Raw genomic sequence first — 23,082 nt, 5'->3', positions numbered from 1 at the left:
GAGATGGATGTCGAGTTAACGACTCCAACTGACCTCTCTGTAAATTCAATTCAGGAGCGAGTCTCCAGAGGAGATGGTTGTCGACTTAACGACTCCAACAGGCCTCCCTGTAAATTTAGTTCAGGAGCGAGTCTACAGAGGAGATGGATGTCGAGTTTACGACTCCAACGGGCCTCCCTGTAAATTTAGTTCAGGAGCGAGTCTACAGAGGAGATGGATGTCGAGTTTAGACTCCAACTGACCTCTCCGTAAATTCAATTCAGGAGCGAGTCTCCAGAGGAGATGGTTGTCGAGTTTACGACTCCAACTGACCTCTCTGTAAATTTAGTTCAGGAGCGAGTCTCCAGAGGAGATGAATGTCGAGTTTATGAGTCCAACGTACCTCCTTGTAAATATAGTTCAGGAGCGAGTCTACAGAGGAGATAGATGTCGAGTTTACGACTCCAACTGACCTCCCTGTAAATTTAGTTCAGGAGCGAGTCTCCAGAGGAGATGAATGTCGAGTTTATGAGTCCAACGTACCTCCTTGTAAATATAGTTCAGGAGCGAGTCTACAGAGGAGATAGATGTCGAGTTTACGACTCCAACTGACCTCCCTGTAAATTTAATTCAGGAGCGAGTCTCCAGAGGAGATGGTTGTCGAGTTTACGACTCCAACGGGCCTCCCTGTAAATTTAGTTCAGGAGCGAGTCTACAGATGAGATGGATGTCGAGTTTACGAGTCCAACGTACCTCCTTGTAAATATAGTTCAGGAGCGAGTCTACAGAGGAGATGGATGTCGAGTTAACGACTCCAACTGACCTCTCTGTAAATTCAATTCAGGAGCGAGTCTCCAGAGGAGATGGTTGTCGACTTAACGACTCCAACAGGCCTCCCTGTAAATTTAGTTCAGGAGCGAGTCTACAGAGGAGATGGATGTCGAGTTTACGAGTCCAACGTACCTCCTTGTAAATATAGTTCAGGAGCGAGTCTACAGAGGAGATGGATGTCGAGTTAACGACTCCAACTGACCTCTCTGTAAATTCAATTCAGGAGCGAGTCTCCAGAGGAGATGGTTGTCGACTTAACGACTCCAACAGGCCTCCCTGTAAATTTAGTTCAGGAGCGAGTCTACAGATGAGATGGATGTCGAGTTTACGACTCCAACGGGCCTCCCTGTAAATTTAGTTCAGGAGCGAGTCTACAGAGGAGATGGATGTCGAGTTAACGACTCCAACTGACCTCTCTGTAAATTCAATTCAGGAGCGAGTCTCCAGAGGAGATGGTTGTCGACTTAACGACTCCAACAGGCCTCCCTGTAAATTTAGTTCAGGAGCGAGTCTACAGAGGAGATGGATGTCGAGTTTACGAGTCCAACGTACCTCCTTGTAAATATAGTTCAGGAGCGAGTCTACAGAGGAGATGGATGTCGAGTTAACGACTCCAACTGACCTCTCTGTAAATTCAATTCAGGAGCGAGTCTCCAGAGGAGATGGTTGTCGACTTAACGACTCCAACAGGCCTCCCTGTAAATTTAGTTCAGGAGCGAGTCTACAGAGGAGATGGATGTCGAGTTTACGACTCCAACGGGCCTCCCTGTAAATTTAGTTCAGGAGCGAGTCTACAGATGAGATGGATGTCGAGTTTACGAGTCCAACGTACCTCCTTGTAAATATAGTTCAGGAGCGAGTCTACAGAGGAGATGGATGTCGAGTTAACGACTCCAACTGACCTCTCTGTAAATTCAATTCAGGAGCGAGTCTCCAGAGGAGATGGTTGTCGACTTAACGACTCCAACAGGCCTCCCTGTAAATTTAGTTCAGGAGCGAGTCTACAGAGGAGATGGATGTCGAGTTTACGACTCCAACGGGCCTCCCTGTAAATTTAGTTCAGGAGCGAGTCTACAGAGGAGATGGATGTCGAGTTTAGACTCCAACTGACCTCTCCGTAAATTCAATTCAGGAGCGAGTCTCCAGAGGAGATGGTTGTCGAGTTTACGACTCCAACGGGCCTCCCTGTAAATTTAGTTCAGGAGCGAGTCTACAGAGGAGATGGATGTCGAGTTTACGACTCCAACGGGCCTCCCTGTAAATTTACTTCAGGAGCGAGTCTACAGAGGAGATGTTTGTCGAGTTTACGACTCCAACGGGCCTCCCTGTAAATTTAGTTCAGGAGCGAGTCTACAGAGGAGATGGATGTCGAGTTTAGACTCCAACTGACCTCTCCGTAAATTCAATTCAGGAGCGAGTCTCCAGAGGAGATGGTTGTCGAGTTTACGACTCCAACGGGCCTCCCTGTAAATTTACTTCAGGAGCGAGTCTACAGAGGAGATGTTTGTCGAGTTTACGACTCCAACGGGCCTCCCTGTAAATTTAGTTCAGGAGCGAGTCTACAGATGAGATGGATGTCGAGTTTACGAGTCCAACGTACCTCCTTGTAAATATAGTTCAGGAGCGAGTCTACAGAGGAGATGGATGTCGAGTTAACGACTCCAACTGACCTCTCTGTAAATTCAATTCAGGAGCGAGTCTCCAGAGGAGATGGTTGTCGACTTAACGACTCCAACAGGCCTCCCTGTAAATTTAGTTCAGGAGCGAGTCTACAGAGGAGATGGATGTCGAGTTTACGACTCCAACGGGCCTCCCTGTAAATTTAGTTCAGGAGCGAGTCTACAGAGGAGATGGATGTCGAGTTTACGAGTCCAACGTACCTCCTTGTAAATATAGTTCAGGAGCGAGTCTACAGAGGAGATGGATGTCGAGTTAACGACTCCAACTGACCTCTCTGTAAATTCAATTCAGGAGCGAGTCTCCAGAGGAGATGGTTGTCGACTTAACGACTCCAACAGGCCTCCCTGTAAATTTAGTTCAGGAGCGAGTCTACAGAGGAGATGGATGTCGAGTTTACGACTCCAACGGGCCTCCCTGTAAATTTAGTTCAGGAGCGAGTCTACAGATGAGATGGATGTCGAGTTTACGAGTCCAACGTACCTCCTTGTAAATATAGTTCAGGAGCGAGTCTACAGAGGAGATGGATGTCGAGTTAACGACTCCAACTGACCTCTCTGTAAATTCAATTCAGGAGCGAGTCTCCAGAGGAGATGGTTGTCGACTTAACGACTCCAACAGGCCTCCCTGTAAATTTAGTTCAGGAGCGAGTCTACAGAGGAGATGGATGTCGAGTTTACGACTCCAACGGGCCTCCCTGTAAATTTAGTTCAGGAGCGAGTCTACAGAGGAGATGGATGTCGAGTTTAGACTCCAACTGACCTCTCCGTAAATTCAATTCAGGAGCGAGTCTCCAGAGGAGATGGTTGTCGAGTTTACGACTCCAACGGGCCTCCCTGTAAATTTAGTTCAGGAGCGAGTCTACAGAGGAGATGGATGTCGAGTTTACGACTCCAACGGGCCTCCCTGTAAATTTACTTCAGGAGCGAGTCTACAGAGGAGATGTTTGTCGAGTTTACGACTCCAACGGGCCTCCCTGTAAATTTAGTTCAGGAGCGAGTCTACAGAGGAGATGGATGTCGAGTTTAGACTCCAACTGACCTCTCCGTAAATTCAATTCAGGAGCGAGTCTCCAGAGGAGATGGTTGTCGAGTTTACGACTCCAACGGGCCTCCCTGTAAATTTAGTTCAGGAGCGAGTCTACAGAGGAGATGGATGTCGAGTTTACGACTCCAACGGGCCTCCCTGTAAATTTACTTCAGGAGCGAGTTTACAGAGGAGATGTTTGTCGAGTTTACGACTCCAACGGGCCTCCCTGTAAATTTAGTTCAGGAGCGAGTCTACAGAGGAGATGGATGTCGAGTTTAGACTCCAACTGACCTCTCCGTAAATTCAATTCAGGAGCGAGTCTCCAGAGGAGATGGTTGTCGAGTTTACGAGTTTTTGGGCAACAATGAAAATTCAAGGACTTTTTAGACACCAAGGTCTAACCACAAGACATAAGTTCAAATTGCATTTTTTTAAAAAACTGTTATATGTTTTTGAGTCGCTGAATTACAATTCAAAGATTTTACAGCTCCAAATATCACAGTGCTGCCCTTATGTCAAAATGAAAGTAAGATTTGTACTTTCGTTAAAGGACAAGACACGCACCTACAGCCTCTGAAAATAAATTGTTGGAAAAATTAGCTTGAATTTTTTTTTTGATACTGAATGAAAATTTGGGTTCCTTCTAGACTAAAAGGTCACCAAGCTTTCCTAACCTCAAAACATGAAATGAAAATTTAGTACTGATCTGCGATTCTAGAAGACTGACATAATTTTTTTTTCTGAAAAAGTAGTGTTTTGAATCGAATACGAATACGTTAAATTTGCACTAAAGGTGTCACTGAATATACATAAATCTCAAAACATACTAAGCGACAAAGAAAGATAAACACCCATTTATACTGAAAATATTTTCGAAATTTCTCACTTACATACTTGACAGATAATAGCAAACAAGCGGGTAAGTTTTCAGAGAAATTGGATGATCGTGAAACCAGTGAAGTTCAGTAGTGTGTTGCAGATCTTCGATGTCTTATACACTCGTGGATACATCTGGGCATTGTCCTGATAAGGTGGTCTATATCCTGTTGGGGTATCTCCTTCACCCTACTTCTAACTCATTTCTAAGTGCTACCAAAGTCTGTTGGGACTGTTGGAAATTCAGCAGTCTGCGACCAAGAATATCCCACACAAGTTCTGTTGGTGAAAGATCGGGCGATCTCGGTGGCCATGGTAATCGGTTAATGTCATACTGATCCATGAAGTCTAGAGTTACTTACGCTAGCCACATGTGGTCTAGCGACCTTGGGAAGCTGGCGCCGTAAAAATATCTGGCGATGACCAAGAAAAATCTATGCTCAACAGTAAGATTTCTGACTGACCACTGTCAACTAAGGAAACACCTCCACAATATGGGGCTAGTGGACACACCTCTATGCAGGATGTGTGAACAGGAATATGAGGCTAGCAGGCATGTCCTATGCGAGTGCCCGGAGTCTTGGCCTACCCAGTGACCTGTCCTCCTTCCTGGAAAGGACAAGATGGACGATGACCTAGGAGGACAACTCCTCGGGAGGATGTACAACTTACACAGCACTCAGACCACCTATACTACAGATACAGAATATTGTCAATGATGCTCATTGAAGTACACAAATGATCGTGTAGGAGGCGATTGACGTGATTGTCAATCGATGGACGGAAATTGATAGAAATTCGATTGAAGGACATTGACTGGCGCTAATGGCCGAACAGATTGATGGTGTAAATGAGAAATATCATCAATAGTTGTGACCGATCTATCAAGTTGCAAGGAAGGCGAGTCCGTCGGTGAACGAGATTTTGTAACCCTTCTGACTAGTTTCTACCGTGACTATCCTGAGTTATGGAAAGTAGTCGTCTGGTTCCGTATCTCGCAGAAAGTTTAATAAATTTTCGTGGGTTGAACAACTTCTCAGTACGTACCATTCTTTGGACCAGCGTCTTTTCTTCTTTTCTTGCAGACAGCCAAAGTTAAGGCGAGATAGCCCAAATCAGTATTCGAAATCATTTTAATAAAAAAACATGTCACGCTCCTTTGAAATACTCTCACTGAATGAGTTTAACAGAATGATTGAAGCAACATTAAAGCAACATTGAAACACCAATCACATCGACAATATTATTGACCGTCTAGTGACCCCTTTAGATGGACAAAGTATTGATAACTTTCATCCAAATGTACTCTTTTTCCAGACATCATGGACAAGCAGCAAGCCGAAATATGCGAGACCTACCAGCTGAAATGGACCTCCTTCACCAACTACATGCATTCCTGCATATCGGCATCGCTCCATAGCGACTCCTTCGCTGACGTCGCCCTAGTGACGGCCGACGGCCACCAAATAATGGCCCATCGCTACGTTCTGTCTTACAGCAGCCTCTTTCTGGCGCGTGTCCTCAAGCTACACAGGAAGGTCACCACCGCCTTGCCTCTGATGATAGTCATGCCTCCCGAAATCGACTACAAGAGCCTCAAAGTCTTGGTCAGGTACATGTACAGCGGAGAAGCCAAGGTCTCAAAGGAAATACTGAAGAGCGTTCTCAGAGGGGGTGACATCTTGCAGATCAAGGGGCTCTACAGGTAAGGTTGACCGAGATGTTTCAGTTCCAGTCTGTTTTTCAAAATGACGGATGACGTCTAGAAACGTTTGTCATAATATACCGGGTGTCCCACATTTTATGTGACAGGCAATATCTGGTTTGTTGAAGGAGATACACAAAAATGTTTCATAAAAAAGTTTTAGGAGTTCATGAGAGCTATATTTTGATATAATTTTTAAATATACAGGGTGTTTGGTGTAGGTGCTACAGACCAAAATTCCATTTTTTGAAATAGAACGCCCTGTATATCATTACATATTCAGATGCTACGTTAAATTCTGATATCATTTCATGTTTGGTTTTTGAAATTCGGTTACGGCGTTGTTGAGTTATTGCTTAAAATGTAAAGTCTTGAGAACGACTATTATTTTTGAAAATATCTCATACAATTATTCTCTCTGCATCAGATCACATGAAAATTAGTCAAAATTTTGGGTGTTCGAAGTAATGGTTTCAATTCTGAGTTGTGGAATTCAGTCAGGAATCATTTTGAATATGAAACAATTGCGAAATTGAAAGAGGTGTATTCGAAAACAAAGCTTTAATTAATAACAATGTAAATAATATAACTTGATAAATCATTTCATAAGAATGGTAGGTACCTAGAAATAAGTCATAAAAATTGTTCAAAGTGATGCCCATTAGATATTATACAGGCTTCGAAACGTCGAATCACTTCTCTCGTACAAGTCGCTCTTATAATATCAGGCGTAATATCACTGCACGCTAGTCGAATTCTCATTTTCAGATCATCCACATTTAAAGGGGGAGTAGTGAAAACAATATCTTTTAAATAACCCCATAGGAAAAAAATCAAGCGGTGATAAATCTGGGGAACGAGCCGGCCACCGAATTGGACCCTTATTACCAATCCATCTATTTGGGTACGTTCTATCCAGATATTCAGTAACAACCTGTGAATTGTGAGGAGGAGCACCATTTTGTTGCCACCAAATTCCTTGTCGTTCTGCTATGGGAATATCTTCCACCAACTGGATCAAATCATTTTCTAGAAAATGTAAATATCGCAATCCATTGAGATTTTCATTGAAAAAGTAAGGTCCTATGATGCGGCCATTGAACAATCCACACCGTACATTAATACCCCAAGTAGTTTGAAAATTACTTTCGCGGACCCAGTGGGGATTTTCTTGAGACCAATAGTGACTGTTATGTCGATTCACAACTCCATTATTGTGGAATCGCGATTCATCGCTCCACAAAATTTGACTGAATATGTTAGGACTTTCATGTAATATAACTTGAATACAAGCAATGAATTCGAGTCGTCGTTCAAAGTCCGTGGGTTTCAAACCTTGTACCAACTGAATTTTGAATGGGTGGTATTTATTTTCTCTCAGAATTCTCTGTACATTAGATTTACTCACACACGACTTCTGCAAGAGTACGGATAGAAACATGTGGATGAATAATAATATAAGCCAACACATTGATCTCTAAATCTTCAGTTCTAACAGATCTTGTATGATGACGATGCTTTACAGTAGAAGGATATGACCCAGTTCGCAATTTTTCTACAACTCTCGAAGTCATTCGTGACGGAATGGGTCTGTCTGGAAAACGTTCTTGGTATAGACGTTGTGCTTGACGGTAGTTTTTCTGACATTCCCCAAAAATCAATAACATATCAATGCAATCACTTGGACTAAACGCGAAAGGCATACTGGAGTTTTCGCACAAAGAACACAGTTACTGTTTTGCAAAGAATCACTGAATCGAACTGACAAGTAGATACAATTCAACAACATTTGTTACTATGGCATCAACAAGCATAAGCTACTTGATGAAATTGTGCAATATAAAGCAATTCACCCTCAAGTTAGTCACATTCTCAAGAATTTCAATATTATATTCAACTGATATCGATATCGTATCGTAGAGGTGAGAATAATGGTTTGTATTCAGTAGTAGTCTAGTTCAATTTAATAAAAGATATAGACTGGATTCGTGTACGAGTAAATAAGTATTTTTGAAACTTTATATTTAAGGGAAAGTGCAATAACTCAACAACGCCGTAACCGAATTTCAAAAACCTAACATGAAATGGTATCAGAATTTAACGTTGCATCTGCATATGTGATGATATACAGGGCGTTCTATTTTAAAAAATGGAATTTTGGTCTGTAGCACCTACACCAAACACCCTGTATATTTAAAAATTATATCAAAATATAGCTCTCATGAACTCCTAAAACTTTTGTATGAAACATTTTTGTGTATCTCCTTCAACAAACCAGATATTGCCTGTCACATAAAATGTGGGACACCCGGTATAGGGTCTTTTATTGAGCGCTTTCTATCTTTTAACCAGAAATTCCTTTCCTCGTTGTCTTTTGTGGCGATTGAGATACCAGCCAGTTCTGTTTGGACCACGCTGGTATTTTTTCCCATTCCCCACTAATCCTTAGGCTTAGTGATCTGGAGTACACTCCACATCCTGAGTCTTGAAATGAATGATGCATTCTGTGATATCATCGAGTCGGACGCTGATGAGATAATAAGAAACTTCAAATTCCGCCATTGAGGATGATAGTGTTCATTTTGTCCTTGATCCTGTAAATTCTATCTAAGTTTGTGGGGCCCACCATTATATCTACAGATTGCTTACAGTGATTTTATTCCAGGGAAAAGGAAGATGTAGACAAAAACGTCAAGATAACTCAACAACAGCCGAAACCTCCCCCCGCGACACCGACTCCTCCTCCCGCAACACCAGCTGTTCCTCCCATGGTGCCCCTGGTGAAACCAGTCATCAACTCTGCGAAAACACACCTCAAACTACTGCAATCCAACCGAAACCGAATAACGCTACATCTCTGGATAAATCCCAATCGCAGAAATTCCTAGTCGTGCAAAAGCAGAAGGAGCAAATGACTTACACCAGCCCGAGGCAGAAGGCAATGGTATGGTAGTAATTGATATCTATTGAAAGGAATACAAGTGTTCATTTGTTTCTATTTCAGAAAGTCGCAACTATCGTTGAAAAATGATTTCTTGTCTACTGATTTTCTATTAATATGCTTTGCCAACATTTATTATTATTCAATATGAAACACCTTTCTACAGAAACTCTATAATATTCAATAGTTTACTATTTCTTGTCAAAAAACAACTAAAAGATTATCTACAGTGACCCAGTATTCAATAGTGATGAGTATATCATCAGCAAAAGAAACAGATTAATTTCCTAATAAATAGTGGCAGAGAGCATTCGCATACATGATAAATAACACAGATACTACCAAAGTTCCATGTGATTATAGGTTATTTTCATAAAACATATAGATTATCCACATTAAAATATAGATTAGCCACATTACGCACTTACAGACCTCACACTATACAAACACATTGATTTTCTAATCCAGTCAATGAAAATCTACCAGATTCTTCTTCTGCACTGTAGAGTTGCACTGTTGAGAGAATATTAAATACAATATCCCCTAATAGATGAATAGATCTAAGAGGTGCGTTAGAATGACCAGCGAGATCACCTGACCTCAATCCACTAGATATTTTCTCATAGGGTTATCTCAAAAACCGAACAAAACCTGTAGGTTTACAAGTTTTGAAAGATAATAACGAACAAACTGTAGGCTTTCGACAATGCGAGCAATTAATTTTTATTAGATTCGACCCTTAGGAGCTCATTTTGAAATAAAATACTTGCTTTTCTGTAGGTGCTCAACTTCACGCTGATGCACCCCTTCGACAAGAACGGCCAAACCACCAAAGATCCTGAGAAAACGATGACCATCCTGAACAAACAGCTGGACCCCTTGGGCGAGTACGGTCCTGGCGAAACCTCAATCAAGAACGAAGCCAACACAAGCCGAGAAAGCGGCCTGCAGTACCTCATGATCAAAGACGAACCCGTAGAATGGTCGGAGGCAGATATGGAACTGATCGAGTCCAAAGACGTCTACGAAGAGGTCACATTGAAGTCCGAACCAGAAGAACACAGCTCCGACAACAACGAAAACGAAGAGAAGATGTTCTCACCTCTGACTTGCGAACTGTGCACGGAAACGTTCACGATCCCTCGCGAGTGGGTAAGGCACGTGCAGACACATACGGATGTGCTGCCGGCCAAGAGGAGAAGAAGAGATAGCACGGGGGTAAGTTATCATTACATAGAGGCAGACTGTCCCTATGGACATGTTGAAGGTAAAATTTGGGGTTTAGGACTCAAACAAATCCATTGGATTCATGTCATGATTGTCAGACTAATGATCACCTATGGAGCAAATGCCTGGTGACAGGAGGATTTACAGAAAATGGCTCAGGAAGAGCTCTCTGGCTTACAGAGACAGGCTTGTCTTGCTATCTGAGTGCCATCAGTACCACATCGTCAGCGGCCATGGAAATCCTTCTAGATCTATCTCCTCTTCACATTTTTCTAGAGGGAGAGAGGCTAGATGGACTGCATATAGAATTGTGCACATCGCCAATGGCACAGATCAATCTAATGCAGAGTACAACAGACTGCTGGTTGATAGTGGAAGTTACAGCTTTCTGGAAATGACCTCTGACATTATGCCTCCAACTGTCAGCTAAGAACTGCCTTATACAGTACTGTTCCCGAGTAGAGAGAACTGAATCCGCCGGAGAAGGAAATATCAAGAGCAGATAGTTGTTGGTTCACAGATGGATTAAAAACACCTTCAGATTCTGGTGCAGACGTTTTCAATCGCAGACACAGGCATATCAATCTGCCTAGGGACCCATGCGCCTGTATTTCAAACGGAAATCTATGCAACTGAATTGTGTGCGGAAAGATTGGTGGAATACAACCTCATACACAGGTCAATAAAATATTCTCGGACAGTTAAGCGGCGTTGGAAGCGGAAGAGTTTATGGTTCACACCAATTACTCCAATGAATAAATCTAGCTTCTCAAAAAAAGCATACTCGTTCAATTGGTGGATGATCTGATTTGAGCCGAGTCAGACAAAAGTATTCTTCCAGAGGAGTCAACCCTTTCTATTTAGAAGTCATACTCTATAAAGTAGGTAGTACTTGACTGTTCAAAACATGAGAATCAGAACCGACCAGTTGTCTGCTACACATGCATAGGCATGTTTTGTGGAATAGGCATAAGTCTGTATGTTATCCATTCAGCCTCTCTTTCTCTCCAGAAGAATAAGGTATATTAGGATTTCCAAGGCTGGAGATATCACTGGAGATAGCCAGGCAAACCTGTCTCCATTTGTCAGATCTGTTGGAGCGATTGAAACATTAGAAAATATCTATATAACACAGATTCCAGTGTATTGTTCGAAATGTGGATATCCATAGGCATGTTTTGTCCGTATGTTATCCATTCAGCCCCTCTTCTTCTCCAGAAGAGGTTGGTATAGAAGCTTCCCCACGGCTGCAGATGGCACCGAAGATAGCCAGGCAAGCCTGTCTTTGTTCACCAGAGAGCTTCGCTAAGTCGTTTGTAAAGCTTTCGATCACCAGGCAATTGCTCTGTACTTTTTGGTGTTTTGAGTCCCAAAATTTCCTACAGTTTCCTTGTCATAGGAACAGTCTGACTATGTGTAGAACGTTTCCCAGATATTTCACTTTCACTACACATGGAATAATCTCATCACTGAAGTACTATCCCGTACTTTCGTTCGGTACTCACAACTCTAAACAGATACGTTTCTTCTTGTTTCAGGATTCCTACGAGAACGAAACCTTCCCCGAACTGATGTGCGACCTCTGCCAGAAACCCTTCCCCACGCCCGCCGAATGGGTGAAGCACATCCAAAAGGACCACACCGAATTCGAGCTGCACCTCTCCAACAAGAAGAGCTACCCTTCGGGCAAACAGCTCGCCCCCTCCTCCAGAACGGACACACCTCCTCCACAGAGCGGTGACGGGGGCAAACAGTGCACAGATTGTAACAAGACGTTTCCCTCCCACGCATCCATGGTCATTCACAAACGCAGCCACACGGGAGAGAAGCCGTTCAACTGCGACATGTGCAGCAAGACGTTCAACGTGAAGAGTAACCTACTGCGCCATTTAAGGACTATTCACAATAAGATTATCAATTCGACTGAGGTCGAAAGCAAGGAGGACGATTCGAGCAACTGAATTATTTAGGTTAGGTGACGCGACGGCCTAGAAATCATTTGTTTTGTAATAGTGAATCGACTGTTTTTTTTTACCTTCGAGTTTCCATTCCTTTATGACTTGATTTTGTAATTAAATTCCTGTTAATTTACAACTGATTTGTAACATTTTTTGAAATATCTCAAGCATTGTTAAATTTTCGATAACATTCAAATTTGAATAAATAAAATGTTTAAATAAATCACCCACAAGTGTTGATTGTTTATGTGGATTTTTGTAATTGAAATTTTTTTTGTGAAAAAAGTATAGTATATAGTCTACCTTAGAAGAAAGCTATGTATTGCTAGCATTGTTGAAGAATTCTCAAAATTTAGCTTGGCAATGCATTTGTGGTCCAGCCTAAACACCACTGATGATATCTGTGCCTTGGGTCAAAACAGTTGCCTTGCAGTACAAAGTTGATATCATTTATTTCAACTTTTAGAAGTCATTCGATCAGGATTTATTTCGAAATGTTGATTTATAATTTTAATATATTTGGCTTCACTGCTGATCTAGTCGTTCCTTTTTGGACCTTATCAGTGTGCTGAAATTGATCGCCATAATTTTGTGAACTATCATTAGGGCTGCCACAGGGATCCAATCTTGGTCTACTGATATTTTTACACCAATATCCAGAGATGGAGCGAGATCAATGACTTGGGCATCATTTTTGATCATAAAACCGATTTTCAGCGTCGCGTCGGTTTTATCGATACAGAGAAACGATAGTGGCAATATTCAATCATTAACAATTCTATATTATAGCATATATTATAGGTTGAATCAGTTGAATTTTGTGTCGTTGAGCAAAAGAAAAATAAATATCTCCAAACAATTCCTCTTTAATTCTATCAATAATCATAATACTTTCTGAGGATATGCTGCTCAAAATCGATTTTTATTGTACCTTATGGCAATTGTAAACATCACACTCTCTATATCATGCATGAAATATACTTTCAGACACAAACTGGAAAAAAGTCCTCCCTAAACAACCATTAAGTTGAATATTAATAGAGGTTTATCCCAACACCAAACCGTAATTTTAACACCCCGAAACGTGTTTCGATCACCAAGTGAAGATCTTCAAGAGGAAGATTAATTTCCTGCTCTGTAACGCCCGTCCGCACGTTCCACAAATCACTCTCCCAAACGAATTGATCGCCGAAGTTCTGCTTCACCCACCATACTTTCCAGACCATCTCGCCAACTGACTACTATTTTTAAAGGAGTTCAAAGGAGAGTCATAAAAATGGACAAAACTTTTGAAACAAACTCTTATCAACATAATTTCCATTTATCAATAACGTATTTAAAGACCACTGATACGAGTGTAAAAATTGTCCCGTTGAGTAACTTTGGAACGCACTGTATAGTTGACTTCAAAAATTATTATTTCACTTGAATTGAAGGGATTATATTTTAGAGGAGTGATTAATTTTTGGAAAAGAAAGTTTTTGGCTTTCTACCACTCCATCTTGATACAAAAAAAAGATGGAATAGTAGAAAGTTCATAAATCTTCTTACCATGCAGGTGTTCAATTTTTGTTTGGCAAACCTAAAGCGACGCCAATGAGAGGTTCTGGTCCGATGAAGTTGCTTGCAGCACCCTCTTTTGCAAGGCAGTCAGCAGCCGCATTGCCTTCCAGACCAGTATGGCCTGGAACCCAGACCAGAGACAATATGTAAGTGTTCCTATCGAGGAGAGTCGTATTTGGCAGTTTGCTACCAATGAAGACGATGCTCGGTAGGAGCAAAGAGCTTTCAACGCCGCTTGACTGTCCAAGCTTCGAAGGGGGAATAGAAGCCTTGGGGTGAGCCAATCCTGGTAGATTCTGCCAGAAGTCCATGAATCTTTTTGCCATTGAGGTGTTCAGCGTTTGTTGGACAAAGTCCAAAGTGATGCCAATGACAGGTTCTGGTCCGATAAAGCCGCCTGCAGCACCCTCCTTTGCAAGAGAGTCAGCAGCTTTATTGCCTTCCAGGCCAGCATGGCCAGGAATCCAGACCAGAGACAATCTTTTAAGTATTTCCGGAGAATCCAGTCGTTTCTACTCGGGTATAGTACTTTTTAAGGCAGTTCCTAGTTGACAGTTGAAGGAATAAAGTCAGAGGTCAGTTCCAGAATGCTGTGACTTCCAATATCAACCAACAGTCTGTTGCACTCTGCATTGAATTGATTTGTGCAATTGGTAATGTGCACAAGTCTATATGCAGTCCATCTAGCCTCTCTCTTCAGAAAAATGTGGAGAGAAGGTAGACCTAGAAGGATTTTCATGGCCACTGACGGTGGCCTTTGTCTCTGTAAAGCCTTCGGCCACCAAGCAATTGCTCCATAACTGATCATTGGTCTGACAATCATCACATAAATCCAATTGATTTGTTTGGGACCTAAACCCCAAGTTTTACCACAAATCCTTCGACACGTCCATAGAGGCAGTCTTTTGTGTAAAACTTTTTCCAAGTCAGCGTTCCAGGTAAGTCTTTCATCAAGGACAATGCCAAGATATTTCACCTCCGTTCCAAATGGAACGACCACACCATTGAGGGAAAGTGGCGTTAGATCGTACAATTTTCTCCTCTTGGTGAAGGGGATTAACACAGTTTTGCTGGGGTTGACAGACATCTGCTCCCTCAGGCACCAACTGTGAACAATGTCCAACGCGCTTTGGAGGATATTACAAGCAGTATCTGTACTGGTAGCTATGCAGTAGTGAATATCTGCCGAAGAACGACGATTGAAGATTGTTGAAAAATTAGTGGCAAATGTTTCGGTAACTAAATTGACATCATCAGGTTATAGGAATAGCTCACATTCAATAAAAACGCTTTCAAACACGTTCACGAGTAAATATTCAGTTGAGAGTCAGTTTTCATGCAGTACAGTACTCACCAGAATTTGGAAACCAGCAAGTCTCCTCAGCAAACCTGGGCCTAATGTCCGTCCATTTGGTTCTGTCTAATAACGCCGCAATTCCTGCTATAATAAACGGGATGCCCCAAGCATAGGCTTCGTACAATCTCAAACGAAGCTTTTCCTGACTTTTTTCTGTGCTCTGCGGCCTCAAATCTCTGAAACAACAAACAAAAAAAAATATTATTCTGATATCACAAGACACTTATTTCAAATCGTACTGTTGGCAGCAGTAACATAACAATAGTCTATTTCCTCAAGCAGCGGAGTGATGATTCATCTTCAAGTGTCTTTTCCATAGGCGTACATAATGGGGAATGTTCCTCAATTTGGGTTATTACAGCAAATGCAAGTTTGAACAAATAAATGAGTTGAGTTTAATTCATGAGTTTTTCAAATTAACTTCGAAAAGTGTTCAAATTGATGTTTCAAATGTTGGGTATTAATTTTTAAAGGGATTTGTTTCTAATTCACACACTGGCAACAGCACCTATATCAAGTTGAAATAATTTATACGTACCTAGATATTCTACTTTAAAAAAAGGAAATGATCTTTATAAATCAACAATTGAGGCAAATTATAAATTATAGTTCAATACCACCTCCACAAGCCACATAAAACAACAGTGTTTTGTTATTTATTTATATAGAGGAAGATAGGTTAGGTGCACAAAATGTCGTATGTCACAGAATGTCTCGGAACTCGGAACATAAGTAAACAGAACAGCATGCCTCTGAAATATGTCATATTTGTTTGTCTCATACAGGTAACAGATTCATTGTCCTTCATTAGCTATAACCGATGTTGCCAAGTGGTGAAATCCCTTTAAATGTTGAAAGCATTATTTCATTCTTCTTTTTCAAGTATTTAAATAATTAACAGCTAGATCAGTGAGTGTGTCAGAACGCTCCAGAACTTGATTGTTTATGACGTAGTTGTGTAAATTCAAGTTCGTTTTCAGTGAGTAAAACAACATTACATTACATTTGGATATGTTAAGAGATAGATTATTTTCCCGACACCATGTAGCAACGCAATTTAAATTCAGGGCGAGGCTTTCACAATAATTAAAACTTGTTATACTGTGATAGAGTTTCAAGTCATCTGCGTATAAAAGGAAATTGACATCAATCTCTGCTCCACATCATTAATGAACATATTGAACAGTGAGGGTTCTAGATTTGATCCTTGTGGTACAAGATTGGTGGTGGTTGAACGTCCTTTCATAAAACCGTGTTGGCTGGGGCTAATAATGTTGCTGACATGACAATAGATTATCTTCTTAAGAAGCATCTTGAAACACTTTACAAAAGTTGCATATGATAGAAATTGGTCTGTAATTTTTTATCTCACTTTTACCTCCTTTTTTGAAAATTGGGCAGACTTTCTACATTTTCCATATTGATGGTACAGTTGATGTTTTCAGGCATATATTAATTAGAGTTGTTAGTGGTTCAGCCAGAGCTGAGGCACACTCTTTAATGATGAATGCTGTCTTCTTATAGTAGTATCCAAACGTTGAGTAACAAAAATATGGATTACAAAGGACGAAGATTATTTCAATAAAAACATCTGATCTGATGAAGATGAATGAAACCTAATTATTTTCATCAATACTCATCCCCTCATATCGAACTGTAATTTTACTAAAGACCAGTGACAAAGAAACCAAGATAACATTAACCGGTGACAATTCCACTTCTCGTTGATCCATAAAATGAAGTACAAAACTGTGAATCCATTGAAATAGGGGCTCATTGTGTTCTCGAGTCCTCTCCCTTCATTGCCCCAAGGACACAATGATTTCAATGACATTTGTTCGGAGCAATAGAAACCCGAAGTTCTGTTTGAAATTGTCGGTCTTGATGGATTATTATAATTACAGATGGATTTTACAGAATAAACATCTGCGAGTTGGATTCCACAATGCTCCATTATTCTTTTTCGGTTCCAGGCACAAATACCAAAATACATGGTGTTTCAAATTCGATCCTCACCATTGGGATCTCGGAAACTATGAGAGATACGAATATGGTTAATTTAGGGCAAAGCTGCGCATTTACCTGACTAACAATATGACGTATTTCATCCTTGTAATTTAAGTTTTTTGTTTTAATAAAATTGTTATTTTCGGTTGATCTTTTATATTTTTCAGGGATTTTAAATCAATTTGTATTATAATAGACAATGGAAGTCCAAACTGATGAAATACACCACGAAACATTGTCAGCCACCTTCAAACTAACAATATGCCGTTGAGAATGTTCTGAAGTATATCCGGAGATATCCGGAAAAAACAGAAATTCAAGAAAATGGTTTTATTTTTCACTGCCTTTATTTCTCGAAGGATTTGAGAATGAATTGCACTTCCACATTGCCACTTCTTTCCTGCTACATAATGGTGTTTTCAGATTTGCTATCCGACGTTTCTTCATCCGGCCACCATCATCAACTTTATTTTTTCTAATGGGCGCTACATAGGATTCTTTCTGTTTTGAATAGAACCAGATTTTACCGTATCAATGATGTATCATAAGTTTCATTCTTTTTCGAAAAATTGTAGATTTTGAAAAGATTAATTCTTATCATTGCAGGCTTCCACTTTGATGTTTCTGAATTTGACTTTTAATTTGTTACACTCGATGACATTTTGTTATTGTACAAGTCATTGAATTTTTGGCGAAAAAATGGCTTTCACGAATGAAGAAAAAAGAGATATGATACAATTTTTTTACGAATACGATAGACACAGTTTTAGGACATCGGAAATGTAATCAGACTTGTATCCCGAAAAACGACAACCACATCGAACTATCTTCAAGTTGTTCTTCAAAGCCTATCATGATAAGAATTTTTTTCAATATCTCCAATTTTTCGAAAAAGAATGATAACTTATGATACATCATTGTAAAGGTAAAATCTGGTTCTATTCAAAACAGAAAGAATCCAATATAGCGCCCTTAAGAAAAAATTAAGTTGATGATGGTGGCTGGAAGACGAAACGTCGGAGAGCAAATCTGAAAACACCATTAAGTAGTAGGAAAAAAATGTCAACGTGGAAGTGCAATTTATTTTCGAATCCTTCGAAAAATAAAGCCAAAAAAAAATAAAACCGTTTTCCGAAATTTCTGTTTTTTCCGGATATCTCCGGAAATACTCGGAATTGCAGAACTTTCCCAACGGCATATTGTTGAGCAGGTAAATGCGCCTCGGTTTAACCATCACCGTATCTCTAATAGTTTCCAAAATCTCAATGATGAGGATCGAATTTGAAACACCCTGTATATCAGTAAACAGGATATACGAGTACGTGGACTATTTAAAAAATAAGGTGAATGTTTGAATTTCGCTTGCAACATACATTTTATAAGCGATATTTTTATATTGTTACAAATGTATTTATTATATCTGCATATGAACAAATAAGTATTTACTGAGAAAAATCAAAATGTACCTTATTTTTTGAACATAGTTGAGTACATACCCAGGCGTTTCCAAGCTCGTTTCTGTAAATCACGAAGAGAACGGGCTCTAGAATAGAACCATGAGGTTCTCCTTGTGTCTGAGAAAACCGTATGTTTCACAATGTCCGTACGATTATTTAGAGTGACAAACACGAATTCCAACGGATTTAAAGTGTGTTTCCAAGCTCGTTTCTGTAAATTACGAAGAGAACGGGCTCTGGAATAGAACCTTGAGGTTCTTCTTGTGTCTGAGAAAATAATATGTTTCACAATGTCCGTACGATTATTTAGAGTGAGAAACACGAATTCCGACGGATTTAAAGTGTGTTTCCAAGCTCGTTTCTGTAAATTACGAAGAGAACGGGCTCTAGAAGAGAACATTGAGGTTCTTCTTGTATCTGAGAAAATAATATGTTTCACAATGTCCGTACGATTATTTAGAGTGACAAACACGAATTCCGACGGATTTAAAGCGTGTTTCCAAGCTCGTTTCTGTAAATTACGAAGAGAACGGGCTCTAGAATAGAACCTTGAGGTTCTCCTTGTGTCTGAGAAAACAGTATGTTTCACAATGTCCGTACGATTATTTAGAGTGACAAACACGAATTCCGACGGATTTAAAGTGTGTTTCCAAGCTCGCTTCTGTAAATTACGAAGAGAACGGGCTCTAGAATAAAACCTTGAGGTTCTCCTTGTGTCTGAAAAAATGATATGTTTCACAATGTCTGTAGGATTATTTAGAGTGACAAACACGAATTCCGACGGATTTAAAGTTTTCTACCTTGTACAAACACAAGTTTATTTTAAAAGCAAGTTTCACACTTGCCGTCATCGCTCACCGCGAGCTTGTGTAATATTTTCATTGATCGTTTAGCAAAACATAACTGTTATAGCGCGAAAATAAGCAACTGTATTGAAAGGATTTGAATACAGAAAATAAATTTGAAATATTTTCGTTTAGTTTGTCTGAACGACTGAAAAATAATGTAACTTAGATGAAAAACGGCTTATCGAAAAGGAAGATTTTTCAATAAAGGTTTTTCCTATCGTGAAATCTATCCAGATCGTAAAAACTATTTCCGAGATAAATTTGATTAGTTTGAATAGGGTGGTTATACACAATTATTTTACGAGGGTGATCCCAAAAATACCAGGCCAAAAATACCAAGGAAAACACAAACATTTTGAAAACACATTTATTTATTTTTTAACACGATCTTCTTGCAGCTCGATACTGTTTTTATAATAAGTACTGTCTTGCTCCTCAAAATAACCATTAACTGCCGACATTGCTTCTTCGTCATTGGAAAATCTCTGACCACTGAGCCATTTTTTCAAATTCGGCAACAGAAAATAATCCGAGGGTGCTAAATCTAGCGAATAGGGTGCATGAGGTAGCAACTCAAGCTTCAATTTGTTAATTTTGGTCATCTCGATGATGGATTTGTGAGCTGGTGCCATGTCTTGATGAAACAACAATTTTTTCGTAGCCAAATGCGGCGTTTTTGCTTAATTTCTTCACTCAACGTTGCAATAAGTTCGTATAAAACTCGTCATTGATCGTTAAACCTTTTACGAGACAGTAAATGTAAATTATCCCACGCACATCCTAGAAAACCGATGCCATGACTTTGCCTGCAAATGAAACGGTCGGTCTTTGCCTTCTTTAGAGCCCGTTCTCCCTTTCGAATCCACTGTTTTGATTGTTCTTTTGTCTCGGGTGTAAAGTGATGGAACCATGTTTCATCCATGGTTATGAAACGACGCAAGAATTCTACGCTAAAAACTCAATTAAAACACCTTCACGACACTGTTTTTGCTCGAGTGTGAGCAAACGCGGCACCTATCTGTACCCGTAGAGTAGAGAGATTGCTACCCAATATTTTACTGTTGTAAACGAAAGAGCAGAATCACCCCGAGTAGAATCCAGTTCAGCTTTTATATTGGTTGGGCTGAGGCCCAACAATGAAAGTATTGAACTATATAACGATGCCCAGTTTTCTGCATTTTCACAAATTCACCGAAAACGTTCGCTAATGATGACTGCCAAACAGATACCGGACAACGCAGCGTCTTGAAACTTGAAAAACATTTTATTTGTAGTTTGTTTACTTCCTAATACAGTAATATTTTTCAAACAACTACCGCCATCTCTAGGTCAGGCCCGGTACTTCTTGGATGACCCCCGTATATAGTGTTTTTGCAAGCTCAACGCCAGTAGCATACTTTTCATATTTCGAATCCAATTCAATCAATCAAAAAACATTTTACAGTTCCATATTCTTGGAGAACAAGCAATGCTGTAGAAAAGCATAAACATTTTTTCCCTCAGAAAAACGCCATCTATGGGATTTAAGATGAAGAAGGTCCCCACGGCAGTTTGCTTCAAAGCCAAGCTCCACCGAATGAGAAATCGCTTTCTATCCTTCTCTGCAGCTTTCATTGTACTGTAACTTTTTGGTTTTCGGCTCCCTAAGCAAGGCGACGAAGGAAGCGAGTATAACTGAATATGTAGATTTTTATCATTTACGTTTTGACAATTTTTCATCCGAATCGAATTCTCATCCGAATCGATACCTAATCGTTTTCTCTCGTAAAGTTCGACGGATAAGGATATTGGTGATCGTCTCTTATCTTGTTAGGCTTCCGTATTAATTGCATCCATTCGGGGTTAACGACTCAATAAATTATATGAGCTTGCTAACTAGTTACTTTATGATTCATTAGAGAATTACAGTTAGGTACGCTGGACTCAATTAGCATTTCATGCATTTTCGCCCGATTTCGCTTAGATGAATAATGCGTGAGAGAGTCTTGTGAAAATCCGCTCGCACAACATAATAGTAATAATATTTAGGTTACGCTTACCAAATCGCAGGGTTATTTTTGTGAAATTGTGATCAAATTATATTTATAGTAGTCCGGTCAAATTAGACTAAAAAATAAGAGTGAAGGTACATAAATTTACAATAAGCTGCAAATGCGTGTAATTGTTCAAAACATAGTTAAAAATAAGATTTTAAAATTCCGAATGATTGCGATGCCTGGAAAAAAATGTAATCGAGGTCAAAGGTCAAAAATCTCGAAAAAAAATGTTTTTTTGCGATTTTCGGGCAAACGATGAGTTTTATCATAAAATAACCTCAAATAAAAATTGTAGATCATAAAATTCTCTACAAAAAATGTATCAATACTTTTTTCTTAGAGTCACCGTTTCTGAGATACGACGAGTGAAAAGTTGTCAAAGTTGTAATCGTCATTATATGCATAAGTATGCCACGTATATACATCTCTGAAGTTGTAATTTAAGTACAAATATTTTTCTATTGGTATACATAAGTATAAATATAAGAATATCAGTTAGAATGAAATCCAAGCAATTTAATTTGACAAATACAACTATTGTTGTTGGTGAAGATGTAGACTTACTCGTACTTCTTACTGCTCGAACTCCACCTGAAAAAACTATTTTCTTTCTAAAGCCAGGAAAAGCTCAAAGTCAAACCGAAATATATTCGTCAAAAAGTGTATCTACTTTTGCAAAGAGTCAAAATCATGTACTATTTTTACACGCAATAACTGGCTGTGATACGACGTCTGCATTTTACAGGAGGGATAAAGCAACAGTCTTTAAAATGTTTGAAAAACAAGATTTAGTCCAAAGTGCTGAAGTTTTCGAAAAAAGTAATTCGACTCAACAAGAAATTATCACCAACGGGATTCAGTTTCTTCTTTCTATGTACAAAGCTCCGAAAAAAAACCACCTGCTTAGATAAATATCGATAAGTATGCTTCGTAAAAAACACTAAAAATAAGAAACAGGTGCAATTAGCTTGTCTTCCTCCAATCTCAGTAACTGAGATTGAGTAACTGAGATCTCAGTAACTGAGATTGGAGGAAACATGTGCATATAATGACGATTACAACTTTTACAACTTTTTGACTCGTCGTATTTCAGAAACGGTGGCTCAAAGGAAAAAAAGTATTGATACATTTTCTGTAGAGAATTTTATGATCTACAATTTTTATTTGAGGTTATTTTATGATAAAACTTACTGTTTCCTGAAAATCGCGAAAAAACAATTTTTTCGAGATTTTTCACCTTTGACCTCCAATAATTGTTTTTCCAGGCATCGCAATCATTCGGAATTTTGAAATCTTATTTTTAACTATGTTTTGAACAATTACACGCGTTTGCAGCTTGTTGTAAATTTATGTGCCTTCCAATGTCTAAATTGACCGGATTATAGTACGTAGAAGATTCGCCTCTAAGCCATGAATCTCTGTCCATCCAAGCAACGGAGTGCTCCAAAACATCACGCATGGTGCGCGTGATCTCCCAGACAAGGCTGCTTGTACAGAGTCGCACTAAGGAACGACCGAAATGTTATTTATTTTTTTTTTAATAATATATGCGGCTGGGTATAGGAAATTATTCAAAGTTCAACTAACGAAG

At 39.7% G+C, this 23,082-nt stretch overlaps 2 protein-coding genes across 3 annotated transcripts in view; one reads left to right on the top strand and one right to left on the bottom strand.

Annotated features, from left to right (window-relative positions):
* Positions 1 to 23,082, bottom strand: part of mthl1 (adhesion G-protein coupled receptor methuselah-like 1) — a 215,277-nt gene that overhangs the window by 43,861 nt on the left and 148,334 nt on the right. For both annotated transcript variants that reach the window (XM_074171733.1, XM_074171737.1), the window contains one exon: positions 15,141 to 15,319. In XM_074171733.1, coding sequence (XP_074027834.1) covers positions 15,141 to 15,319 — 179 coding nt within the window. The remainder of the gene's footprint in view (positions 1 to 15,140; positions 15,320 to 23,082) is intronic.
* Positions 5,715 to 12,436, top strand: LOC111511136 (uncharacterized). Its single transcript, XM_074174790.1, has 4 exons — positions 5,715 to 6,097; positions 8,738 to 9,041; positions 9,819 to 10,256; positions 11,804 to 12,436. Exons 1-4 carry the CDS (start codon positions 5,715 to 5,717, stop codon positions 12,224 to 12,226), a joined length of 1,548 nt encoding a protein of 515 aa, XP_074030891.1. The 3' UTR covers positions 12,227 to 12,436.

Source organism: Leptinotarsa decemlineata, unplaced genomic scaffold, assembly GCF_025532065.1.
Source record: "Leptinotarsa decemlineata unplaced genomic scaffold, Ldec_3_MD MMD2_P_RNA_scaffold_12, whole genome shotgun sequence".
Taxonomy (NCBI): domain Eukaryota; kingdom Metazoa; phylum Arthropoda; class Insecta; order Coleoptera; family Chrysomelidae; genus Leptinotarsa; species Leptinotarsa decemlineata.
This window is presented reverse-complemented; position numbering and strand designations above follow the sequence as displayed.

Excerpts from the sequence above, each read along its gene's own strand:
- LOC111511136 (XM_074174790.1), top strand. The coding sequence starts at position 5,715 with ATGGACAAGCAGCAAGCCGAAATATGCGAGACCTACCAGCTGAAATGG. Across the intron at positions 6,098-8,737 it reads CAGATCAAGGGGCTCTACAG|ATTGCTTACAGTGATTTTAT; the intron begins GTAAGGTTGACC and ends TTATATCTACAG. Across the intron at positions 10,257-11,803 it reads GAAGAAGAGATAGCACGGGG|GATTCCTACGAGAACGAAAC; the intron begins GTAAGTTATCAT and ends TTCTTGTTTCAG.